Here is a 13,228-nt window from a genome sequence, read left to right as displayed (position 1 = left end):
CTGTAATATCAGTGTTTCTTTGAGCTTTACAAATTGTTGTTGCATTTTCTAGTAAATCATCATACATCAAACACTTTGATGTTTTCCTAACCATTGTGATAAAGCATTATATGAATTATGGCCATGCTTTTCACAATAAGCTGACTAAAGACAAACAAATTTGGCCTTCTAAGGAGATAGAAGTTTCCCCAAATATAACAGCAATCCATGAATTCATTGTTACATTTTCATGCAACCCTATGTTGCAATTAACATAAGCTAAGGATAAAAATTACTTTCAGAGTGTTTCCAGATGGATGCTAAGCATGGTCATGTCCAACTATTCTCCTCAGCATTTCAGTGAGGATGTTAAATACTTTAACACCACTATGAAAAAAATATGGGGAACTAGATTTGACTGTGTTAAATGGTTTTACAGCAACTAATCATACCCTTGAACATTTTTAGTTAACTGCCTTAATAATATGCTCTGAAAAGAAATTAGTGGTTACAGTATTTAATAATGTGAAACGGTTTGGATGTTGTATTGTATTGAGTTGTGTATGGGCCTGGAAGATTTAATGCTTGATAGAGTGCAATAAGCACCACCCACTGTGAAATTGTCATGGGGACTTGGTCAGAGGAAAGGGTCAGCTTGTAGGAGGCAGACTTGAGGCTAGGATATACCTAACAGTCTCTGTAGTAACATAGATCCGGTTCATGTAATCTGTAAATAGTTACAGTAATGCAATAAACTTCCTCTTGGTTACCCAATAAGACTCTTTTAGTTAGATCAGAAAGCTGGCTATCCTTATTCACATCAGACTACTACAGCAAAGGAAACTACACACAACATGGTGCATTGTGATATGGTGACAGTGGTGATCCACTGGCCCAACTTAGTGAGCAGTTATGACAAGAACTATTTCTAAATAGTGTCAAATTAGAGAAATTAGACTTCAGCCTTCAAGAAAAAAACAAAAAAACATGCAGGTGGCCCAGAAGATTTCAAGACAAGCCGATACTGCTGTTTGGTAAAGATGGCAACCTCATGGAAACACTAGACATAAAAGACTAATTTCAGAGAATGACACAGAGCATTTCAAACCTGAGGAAAAACATCCAGGAATAAAAGAAACCTCCGACTCCATTGCTTCAGTCCAGCCTACATCACAAGGCTGTCATGTGCTGAAACAGTCCTGAATCCAAGTTGAGCTGCTGAGCTAACCAGAAATTGAAGATTAAAGCCAAAACTCCCTATTACGACACATAAAACCTCAAACAAAGACACAACTCATGCTAAAAGGGTGGTAATTTAAAAACAAAATGCAACTCTAATTGTGTATCATTACATAGCATGGACACTGTCAGTAAGTGAATAATATAAGGCACAAGTAGAAAAAACAAAACTAAGAGGGCAGTGACTGAAAACCCATATATTCGAGGCGCAGAGAGCAACTTAAATCAGAATGTGTTGGGCAATTTAAAGAAGTATGCAACTTTGAATCAACACACAAATGTTTTTAGAAAACAATGAGAATGTAGCAGGAGTCATAGCAAGACTAAAGTACAGGAAAACCTCCATTACAGCTGTAAAGTGGTAGGCAACTCCTCCTCCCCATACAGCTGTAAAATGTGTAAAAACTACCATTGCTACAGAATAAAAAGTTGTGAAAGACATGAAGCTATGGCATCAGAAATAGAATTGCCAGGAAAACTTAATTTCAGAGTTGGGTCAAGTAGAACACAAATTGGACATCCTGAGGAAAACAATTTGTGAACTATAGAGTACTTCTGAACTAGACATTAAGAAGGTACATACACGTCTGTACACAATTTGAAGAATAGCAGTTGATGGTTTTGCTGACCAAGATGTAAATGAAACCAACAAATTCAAAGAGATATTGAAACGCTTTGACAATTATTTCAACCTCAGAATAAATAACATTCTTGAAAGCACAAGATTCAGGATTCCAGAGATAATTTCATCAATGGAGTCTTCAGGCTTGGAAAGATGCAACAATATTGACCTAAATTCAGAATTCATGAAAGACTAGATTTTTATAAGCGTTATTGAGGAGTCATTATCACATTGTCTGAAAGAGACCTAACTCTAGAGAAAGCCATTCAGATGGTGAGTAAAGCAGAGATGCCGAAGCAAACCAGATGAACCCTAAGAGGAGAATTTATAACTTTCCACAAGAGATTTACTGAATCTGTTCATTTCTTGAGGAAAAACCAACAAAAGAAACATTTAGTATGTCAATGCAGTTGGTAGGACGGCTTCCAGACAATAAAAGGTCACAGATAAATGGGAAATTTAGGAAAATCGTAATCTAATTTTCTATCTTAAGCCAGAAACAAAAAGGTATTGTTTGATTTGTTCCTTTCTCTTTTTATTCCTCTCCCTTACTGAGGTAGTTTGAAGGATGTTTCTAAATCACAGGTTTCAGTTTCCAACCTTTGAAATAAATTCTCACAACAAACTCCTTTAAGATGAAATCAAAAATAGGATTTCTTAATAAAACATTCAAAACACAGGGAATTGCTTCACTCATACATGCACACATACACTCAGAAATTAAGAAAGACCAGAGGAGTTAGGTTACAAATTACAAGGTTGATAAATCCATGGGTATTAAATAATTAAAAATTCATGTAAATTACAATTGCCAGGAGGTCAATGTCCAATAAAAGTTTCCTCAGTGAGCTAGGCAGGCAAAGTTGTCTTCTGTCCAGCCAGCAACTTGGAGCCAGAGACGGAGGGTCTGAGGGCAGGCTATCAGTTCAGCCAGGAGTTCTCCCCCTGCAAAATTCAAACAGCAATTGATTTAGAATCCCAGAACTGTATTTTTAAGCAATGTAATGAGCTGCTGTTTCAGTCATCTGACAAGGACAGACATTTCAGGTGCTGATGGCACATCTCAGTGGAAGGTCATTAAGTGAACATTGTAGCTTTACCTCTCACATCAGAGTTTCCATTGACAGATGATGAGGTAACTAAAACCATTAGCACCAATTTTAGCAGAATCGATCTGGAGGTTTTTCTTTGTCAGGAGCTGGCTAGAATCAGATGGCTTGTCTCCAAATGTGACGATACCAGGTCTTTAATAGGTATAGTTTGTCTTGTTTTCTTATGGAGAAAGGTTGAGACAGAGTTGGAACAGTTAATTAATACTAGTTAATATATATACATTATTTTGTTAAGCATTTCAATAGAGTTACAGTTAGGCCAGTTCTTTCTATTTTTTTGTTTTATCTATGTTTTAACTATAGTTTAAAAATAAAATGTGTTTTATTTGAGAAGTTAAAGTTGAGAGGTTTGACCAATTAAATTGCATCTGAAATGCAATACCTTACACTTACCTTTAAAATAAGAAAAAAATTGGATCTAGGCTATCTCCTTAATATATTTTGAGGAGGGTTTGGTCTGGTCCATAACACCAAGTCCTTTCTGTCAGCTTTAACTGAAATGTCTATATAATGTAGGGGTTTCAGAAGGTTCTGAAAACATGAACTTTGGCCAGCAATGTTGTCAATGTTTTTAAAACAAACAAAACATAAACATGAAAATATAGAAAGAAATGCAGTTTTCTTTTAATATTTTTCTTCATACCCCCGGCCAAGGCACAATACTGTCGAGCAAAGAAACTTCATAAAACAAACAGTGTCCAACTTATAAAAATGAATGTTTATATTGTGTGAAAGTAGATCCCTTTAAGAATATGCACTGAAGCCTTACAGAGCCAAGAAAAGCAAAAGACTGGAGAACTACTGGCACAGAAAGATAAATAAAATAAGACAGTAGAGGATAAAGCAGAAGTTTTCCAAGGGATATCAGTGATCCAGACCAAACATTTCAGCATGCAAACATTTATATCAATAGGCAGCTCACGAATTTCAAGTTAGACACATGAGAAAGTGTCATGATCTTACCAGACAATGAACTTTGATTGTCAAAACACTGCTTAGAGCCATCAGATGCCAACTACATGGTCTCACATGGTCCAGAAGGCTCTGCACTGCATTCCTTTTCTTTGAAAAATGTATTCATTTGTGGAATGTGGGCATTGCTGGCTGGGCCAGCATTTGTGCCTGTCCCTAGTTGCCCTTGAGGAGGTGATGTGAGCTGCCTTCTTGAACCGCTGCAGTCCACCTGTTGTCAGTTGACCCACAATGCCATTAGAGAGGAAATTCCAGGATTTTGACCTAGTGACAGTGAAGGAACAGCCATATATTTGAGTCAGAATGGTGAGTGGCTTAGAAGGGAACTTGAAGGTGGTGGTGTTCCCATATAGGTGCTGCCCTTCGAGATGGAAGTGGTCATGGGTTTGGAAGGTGTTGACTGAGGATCTTTGGTGAGTTAATGCAGTGCAAATGTAGATAGTACACACTGCTGATACTGAGCATCAGTGGTGGAGGGAGTGGGTGCTTGTGGATATAGTGCCAATCAAGCAGGTTGCTTTGACCTGGATGGTGTCAAGCTTCTTGAGTATTGTTGGGGCTACATCCATCCAGGCAAGTGGGGAGTATTCCATCACACTCCTGACTGTGCCTTGTCGATAGTGGCCAGACTTTTGGGAGTCAGGAGATAAGTTACTTGCCACAATATTCCTAGCCTCTGGCTTGCTCTTGTAGCTGTTGTGTTTATGTGGTGAGTTCAGTTGAGTTTCTGATCAATGGTAACCCCAAGATATTGATAGTGGGGGATTCAGTGTCCCTTAACAATTGAATGTTAAGGGACAGTGGTTAGATTGACCATCACCAATAAGAGATATAGTCTGGCATTTGTGTGGAACAAATATTACTTGCCACTCGTCAGCCCAAGCCACGGACAGCTTCAGTATCTGAGGAGTCATGAATGTTGCTGAACGCTGTGCAATCATCGATGAACATCCCCATTCTGACCTTACAATGGAGGGAAGGTCATTGATCAAGCAGCTAAAGAAGGTTGGGCCTAGGACATTACCCTGAGGAATTCCTGCAGAGATGTCCTGGAGCAGAGATGACTGACCTCCAACAACAACAACAACAAACATCTTCCTATGTGTCAGGAATGACTCCAACCAGCAGAGAGTTTGCCCCTGATACCCATTAATTCCAGTTTTATTAGAGTTTCTTGGTGCCACACTTGGCCGAATGCAGCCTTGATGTCAAGGGCTGTCCCTCTCGCCTCATCTCTGGAATTCAGTTCTTTTGTCCATGCTTGAACCAAGGCTGTAATGAAGTCAGGAGCTGGGTGGCCCTGTCAGAACCCCAATTGGGCATAAATGTTAAAATAGAGATATGGTGGTGGAAAAGCACAGCATGTCAGGCAGCATCCGAGGAGCAGGAGAATCGACATTTAGGGCATAAGCCCTTCATCAAGAATTGTAGAGAGAGGAATTCATGATGAAGGGCTTATGCCCGAAATGTCGATCCTCATGCTCCTCAGATGCTGCCTGACCTGTTGTGCTTTCCTAGCACCTCACTCTCGACTCTGATCTCCAGCATCTGCAGTCCTCACTTTCTCCCCATTAATGTTAAAGGTATGCTACAAGCACCTCTCCAACATCAAGGACACAAAATGATGAAAAAAATATATAATTCACAACCAAGAATTCTCTTTCCTGAGTAGACAGGTATATATTGATATCAATCTCATTTAAAAGGAGAAAGAGATTAACCAACAAAAGCTAAGGAAAAGCAGTAGAAAATTTTAGTGAGCGTTATAATCTCATAAAGAGATTAAAAGTTTAAAAAAAAACAAATCTCCAGAGGTCAATGATAATGGAATAAAAGAAAAGTTTCATGTTGTAACTAAGAATGGAAAGTTTTGACTAGAGTGGTTTGGCTGAATTTTTTTTCCACTGCTATCAAAACTGAAGTAAGTTCAAAGTGAAGTGCATGCAAAGAGGCAATATCTCCACTATTTGAAGGTGTGAAGTTAAACACAGTCAGCATCTGCAATTTACTTAAATCAGATTGTCTAAATTAACAGATATATTCTAAATTCAAGACTAGCTTTAGGGGCGGAGTTGTTTAAGAAAAAAATCAGGTCAAGCAAAATGTCCACCCTCACCTTCCAAAGAAGAATTCCCAACGATAGTACGATACATAACAGCATCAAGCAAGAATGCCTTTCCAGGTAAAGAATTGAGGAAGTAAACAAGCTAGTTTCACCAATAATTCAACTACTGTCAGGGAACGAGAAAGCTCAAGAAGTTGAAGTAATAAAGTCTACACACTGTGGTACAAACCTTCAGATGGAATAAGGACCAAATTCTACTGATGCAAATTTAGTGCATAAACTCCAGGAAGACACCATTTAAAAGATATAAAAGCAAGCAAACATTCAAGAAAGAAGAAAAAACTACCACATATAGCAAGGGCCATACCAACAACTATAAAGAATAGGTATACATCATTAAGGAGCTCCTTGAAATGTATACAAGAGATTATAGACCCTCCAGTGCAATAGAGAACTACAGACCTCAGGCCATTAGGAAGACAGTCTGAGCCAACTATCTGCTGTCCAACAAACTACCATTCTTCCAAGTCTAAATTGAACACTTTCAGGGAGAATAATGAAACCTGAGAGTTGGCTGGAATTTGTAAAGTCAAACATTTTGGGCGGAATGCTAGTAATGAATGTAGAGGTAGGTATTGTATTTGAATCTGAAAAGATTAATATTTGATTGATTGCAATAAGCACCATCCACCGTGATGATTTCGAAGGGACTTGGTCAGAGTCAAGATGTTGCTGGTAGGATGTTTTGGAGGTGTTGGACTGGGGTGTACAAAATAAAAATCACACAACACCAGGTTATAGTCCAACGGGTTTATTTGGAAGCACTAGCGTTTGGAGCGCTGCTCCTTCATCAGGTAGTTGTGGGAGCAGCGCTCTGAAAGCTAGTCCTTTGAAGTAAAGCTGTTGGTATCTAACCTGGTGTTGTGTGATTTTTAACTTTGCTGATAGGAGACAGGGATGGGGCTAACATGCTCCTAACATTCTTTGGAGTAACAAGGTCACATCTATGTAATCATCATTAGTTGCAGTAATGCAATAACCGTCATATTGTTTACTCAACAATACATTTCCAGTTAGACCAGAAAGGTGACTACCTTCCTCCACACTAGACCACTTCAGCTTTGAAGGAGCCCACATAGACATTGAATATACGTCCAAAAACATAGCACCAAGGAGTGCTTATATACCCTTCATGGGGGATGGACATATGCTCAGTAGCTGCCATTCTTATGTAGCTCTCAATTGCTGACATTGCAATATTTATACTGTGGTGGTGGTGGTTTCATTTCCTGATGTAGACCAGGTCACTTGTCAGAAAAAATAAATTTCCTTCCTCATTGTCTCCCTTTTTAGTGCTAACATTTCTTTAGCTTCCCCTCTAGAAATGTGAAGGCTATTCAATAATCAAGCATTGTTCATCTTTTGCCGGCTATCTATTCATACAAAATATATTCCAACATCATGATCAGGAACAACAGATTGGAATAATTTATTCCTTTCATTAACCCAGGAGACACTGAGGTCAATTCTCAACAACATCTTGGCTGAGATCAGATAACTTGGACATCTAAGAGACAGGTCTGTCTTTTGTGACTATGACAGTAAACTGCACACTTATCATTTAATTGTTCTCTGGTATGGATTTTAAATTAAGAAAAATCCAAACAAAGTTTGCAATCCAGAGTTTCTATGATTCTAAGGTGTGGAAAATCTGAAAGATAAACACAAAATGCCAGAATTCCAGCTCAGCCAACTGATGCCTATGACCAAGGGATCTCGTACCTAACAAGCTCCGTTGGCTGATTAATTAGTTATTCCCCATGAACCTTGTGGGGGTTATCATAGTCAAGATATTGAAAATGTTCAAAAACTGAGAAAAATTGAAATAATCCACAGACATATGCATGAGTCTGAATTGGTTGAGTAGTGGATTAAAAGGCAGTAACTATTATTAGTTTTAATCCTCTTGACATGTTGTGACACTGGATGTTTGTTTTATGTTCTTGACCTGAAAGGATTTTCATCTACTATGCTAAGTTTGGAGGTTGCAAGCATTTTGGGACCAACCAGCTGTATATGAGTACAATCCATGCTTCTGATTACACTGGTTTCCCCCAGGTCTTCTTGTCCCTTTGGAAGTTGACTTGTTAGTGTTTGAAGCTAACACATTATTACAAAAATCTCATAAATCTTGCCTCCCAGCATTGACCCTCACAATTAAAGAAATCCCATAATCTACTTTATTTTCTTTCAATTCTATAACCAATCACAGCACACATTCCTGGGCCAAAGTATCCCAGTAACCAGTATATAAGAGCTATTTCCGGCTTTGTGAGAACTCTCAGATAAGAGGTTGGTGTTTATTTGGTACCTTCTGAAGATCACACCTGAATTAGGAGTATTGTAGAACAGTAAAAGTTCATTGTTTCCTCCCTCCCTTAGTTTTTGCCTTTTGCTTCCTCTTATCACTGCCCCTCATCTGGTGTATAATGTAAGGTACAGATATTGAAATCATTTTGGACCATTTTAGTGCATCACTCAAAACAAACCTATTGTTTGCCATCATATCTTCTGTACATCCTTAAACAATTTCCATCTCCATTACACTGCCTAGAAGCCCATTTCATTTTTATGTGAAGAACTTCGAGATTAGTTTTATACTTTTCAAACTCTGTCCACTTCTCCTGTTCTATCAGTTTAATTTGAAGTTTGAGGTTTATGTTTTCTGTATTGTCCATTACTTTACATTCTTCAATCTAATAGATCACCATGCATAGAAAATCAAAACTATTGATCTACAGCTTCCAAAACTATGCAGGCAAAGAAAACATCTCCATGCTATATTACTAGAGCTCTAGATTGGTGCTCCATCTGAAGCTATATCTGAGTATCCAGAGGACGATTCGTTAAAATAATTTCAGTTTAATGTCTCTCATCTACGTAAGACAACAAATCAAAGATCAGGTAACAGGAGAGAGCTACAATCCATTTCAGCTCTCCTGTGCTAGGGAGTGGAGGAAACATCTAGGGCATACTACAGGTAATCGTTATCCAAAAACCTCCCATCATAAAATGATATGTGTAAGTAAACACTACATGAGGATAGAACTTTCTTCAGCTGAATGCTCCATGGGGTGCCTATTTAGGCTGCTAAATAAGGTAGTGCCTATGATGTTAGCAGCAAGGTAATGGCAGGACTAGAGGACTGGCTGACTGGCAGAAGGCAGGGAGTGGAGATAAAAGGGTTTTTTGCAGAATGACAGCTAGTGATGAGTAGAGTTCCGCAGGGGTTGGCTCTGGGACCACAACTATTCACATTATATATTAATGATCTGGACGAAGGAACAGAGGGAAATGTTGCTAAGTTTGCAAATTACATGAAGATAGTGGAGGGAAAGATAGTGTTGAGGACACGGGGAGGCAGCAAAAGAACTTAGGCTAGGATAGGACAAAGAAGTGGCAGGTGGAATACAATATGTGGAAGTGTGAAGTTATGCACTTTGGTAGGAAGAATAGAGGCATAGACTATTTTCTAAATGGGGAAAGGCTTCCAAAATCTGAAGCACGAAGGGTCATGGGCATCCTAATTCTGGACTCTCTTAAGGTTAACATACAGGTTCACTTGGCAGTTAGGAAGGCAAATGTAATGTTAACACTCAGGTTGAAAGGGCTAGAATACAAGAGCAGGGATATACTGCAGAGACTGTCTAAGGCTCTGGTCAGACTACATTTGGAATATTATGAGTAGTTTGGACCCCATATCTAAGGAAGGATGTCCTGGCCTTGGACAGAGTCCAGAGGAGGTTCACAAGAATAATCCCAGGGATGAAAAGCTTGTTATATGAGGATTGGTTGAGCACTCTGGGTCTGTAGTCAATGGGCTTTAAAAGAATGAGGAGGATCTTATTGAAACTTACAGAATACTGAGAGGCCTGAAGAGAGTGGATGTGGAGAAGGTGTTTCCACAATAGGAGAGACTACAACATGAGGGCACAACCTCAGAGTGAAGGGACAACCCTTTAGAACAGAGATGAGGAAGAATTTCTCCAGCCAGAGAGTGGTGAATCTTTGGAACTCATTACCTTAGAAGTCTGTGGAAAACAAATTATTAAGAGTATTTAAGACAGAGATAGATAAGTTCTTAATTAGAATGGAGCTCAAAGGTTACAGGGAGAAAGCAGGAGAATGGGGTTGAGAAACATTTGCCATGGTCGAATGGCCATGCAGACATACTGAGCCAAATTACCTAATTCTGCTCCTATATTTTATGGCCTTATGACATCAAATAGCCTGCCTAGGCTCACTGTTCACTCTCAGATGTGAAGAATGAGGATTCACTGGGCTGAGGCCCTCGAGGAAACTGTATGCTAGGAAGCACATCGTGAAAGAGAGAGAAAACACTGATAAAAAAATACAGCAGTCCAACAGCTAAAGCATACATAGTAGGAATGGATTCAGAGTATTGGAGAAGATTTGAATGTGAGGAAGAGATGAAAATTCCTATTCTTTGCACAGTAGGCAATTAAAACTACATCTAATAAGATTCTTCAATCAGTTGCTCAGACTATATCGCCAAGTCCTTTTATATTTGTGCCTAATTTTAAATTTTCCTAAATTTTATATTTTTTATTTTGAGATTCTCATTTATTTTGTCCATTGTATTTGGGGTAAAATTGACTGTAATACTCAAGCATGTTTATAGGTGAGTAAAATTAGTGAAAATATCATTAATTAACCTAGAAGACAGCTCCACTCTACCTGTCATGAAAGATTGCAGTTTTCTTATAGAATTGATATCAAATGAAGTTTGCCTGGTTCAGGAACAAAATAATCTTGAATAGTGAGTGGAAGCGCCTTGGATTTGTCTAAAGTGGATTTGGATTGAATAGGGAGACTTTGTTGGGTCTTAGGGTGCACTAGATAGCTGGTTATGGTCAATGTCAGAGATTCAGATAGGTTAGAGCATGTAACTGTAAAATAACCTGTACAATGGCATTGTTATTGCAAATGACTTATTTTACATTCTGATATTCTCTACATCAGGAAACATACCTAGCAAAATTTTCCCTAACAAAATTTGGTTGAAAAAAAATGCTAGAAATGCACAGTGGCTCGGTCAGCATCTGAAAGGGTCACTAAGTTAGCTTCTCCAGGAGGAATGGGTCCTCCCCAGTTAGGGTTGGTTTACTCATTTTTAAGGGCCTGACATACACAAGTCCAAAGGTGAAGGGAAGAACATCAGATGTTTCCAGTTTCAACCTGGGTCAGGTCTCCAATCTCCCCCAGAAAATTAATCCATCTTTTCTTTCAGCTACAAACATATCCACAGCATCAGTTTTCCTGCTTAGATTTTTGATTTCCAGCATTCATAGTATTTCCCATTTTCTCTTGATAGATTCCGAACTGTTTAATGTGTATGGCCTAACAATATGGTTTTAAACCCTTGTAAACTAAAAAGACATGTCTGCTCTCTTTAACCCCTTGACTTACAGACGTCACTTTCTCTTTTTACTTTCTTTTGACTTTTTGTTCTGTGATCGTTGCTTCCCCTTTTTCCTTTTGTTATCTCTTTGCTTTCTTCAATGTTTTTCTGTCTGTGTTTTTTCTCCTGGTTTTTTATTTTTTGATTTGCTTTGTTTCAATTTTCATGTAGGGCAGTAGTTCTGTGAGTGGGAGTCCAGTACCTTCCACTTCTGGCACCAGCACACCAAGGCGCGGACGCAGGCAACTTCCCCAGACTCCCTCCACACCTAGGCCGCATGTCACCTACTCCCCTGTGGTGCGAAAAGCCATGAATACATCACAGCAGGGCAGGATACCAACCCCCGTGCCACGCAGGAACTCACCACCGCCCCCGGAGCATCAGAGGGGGGAGCGGCAGAGCAGCAGCAGGTCTCCCGCTATGGAGAGAAGCACCATCCCCCGTAACGAGTCCCCACGACTAAATCGCCAAAGCAGCAGCCGCTGGTCCACTCCCAGCTCCCACGTATCTGAGCCTTACCTGGGATCTCACAATGATAACTATTACTGCAGCCCTGACTATGATGTGCCAAGCGAGGAAACTCTGACCTTCGAGGCTGCCATAGCAACAAGTTCTGGAAGGTCGCCCAGGACTTCTCGGGTGACGTCATCCTCTGTGTCCCCTTCACGGCATGGGCGACGAGTACCAAATGGCTACTATCACAATCTCGGGGCGATGAAAACAAAAGGACCTGGCACAAGAAAAGGAATGCATGAACCCTACAGTGAAACTGACGAGGATGACTGGTGCTAGCCCTAACATTCATCTTACATTGCCAAGCACGTCAGGGGGACTCTCTGGGCCTCTTAGGACCTGAGAAGCTCTAGCCTTCTAAAAAAAAAGTTTGAAAAAAAAACAAAAAATGGGAGAAAGGAAAAAAAAACTGAAAAAAATTTTAAACTAATCTTTATTGGGTGGGGGTTTGGAGCATGTGTAAAAATAAATCAAAATGGGGACATTGCAAGAAACTACGACTCATGTGGGTCCCTATAACAGGTTTAGTTGTCTCTAACATAAATAAGGAGAGGAAAAAAGAAGTAAACAAAATCCTAAAAGGACTTTTGGAAACTGTTGGGTTTCATTGATGAGTTTTATCATCTGCTACCTGTTAATATATATTGATATTGTATGGGGCAATGAAGGTTATCCAGTGCACAACATGTTCAATCACATAAATTCATCTGAATGCCTGCGATATTACTGTCATTTCTGAGGTGTGGGCTCTAAGCAATGACAAATGAGAAGAGAAAAATAAGAAATCCATCTACCAGCTTGAAAGTTCTGTTGTGTGCCTTCTTGCCTCATCAGAACAGCCTATCACAGCATGGAATCCTCATGAAACTCTCACGCTACGGAAAGAGCATGCCCCATTCAAGAGCACTTTGATTTTCCGTACGTACAGGGGAGGGGGGGAGGGGGTTGAGCGCGGAGGGGAGGGGCATGTAAGATGGAGGAAGTTGCCAGATAATAGTTAATTTTTTTAACTATTGTGAGATCATTTCCATTTAATTTGTAATTCTGCTTTTTCAAGCCTGTCAATTGAACAAGTTTGGATATAATTTACTCCTCACCAGGGGCTCTTGGTTGATGAGAATATCAGAGGAAGGTGATTCATTCTGTGTAAGGCAATTACAATGAACATGGGAGCAAGTAAAATATACCAGCCCAGCACAAAACGGAGTGCATGCTTTGTGTGAAACATTATCTCCTGTGTCTTT

General features: G+C 39.4%; 1 protein-coding gene across 1 annotated transcript in view; it reads left to right on the top strand.

Annotated features, from left to right (window-relative positions):
• The window catches only part of LOC140468175 (voltage-dependent P/Q-type calcium channel subunit alpha-1A-like), a 620,416-nt gene extending 607,516 nt beyond the window's left edge, over window positions 1-12,900 (top strand). Inside the window, exon 50 of the mRNA XM_072564404.1 lies at window positions 11,643-12,900. Within this exon, the coding sequence (XP_072420505.1) occupies window positions 11,643-12,263 (621 nt within the window). The 3' untranslated portion in view covers window positions 12,264-12,900. The remainder of the gene's footprint in view (window positions 1-11,642) is intronic.
• The last annotated feature ends 328 nt before the right edge of the window (window positions 12,901-13,228 follow it).

Source organism: Chiloscyllium punctatum, chromosome 46 (assembly GCF_047496795.1).
Source record: "Chiloscyllium punctatum isolate Juve2018m chromosome 46, sChiPun1.3, whole genome shotgun sequence".
NCBI lineage: Eukaryota > Metazoa > Chordata > Chondrichthyes > Orectolobiformes > Hemiscylliidae > Chiloscyllium > Chiloscyllium punctatum.
The sequence above is the reverse complement of the archived record's forward strand: the minus strand, read 5'-3'. Positions and strand labels throughout refer to the sequence as shown.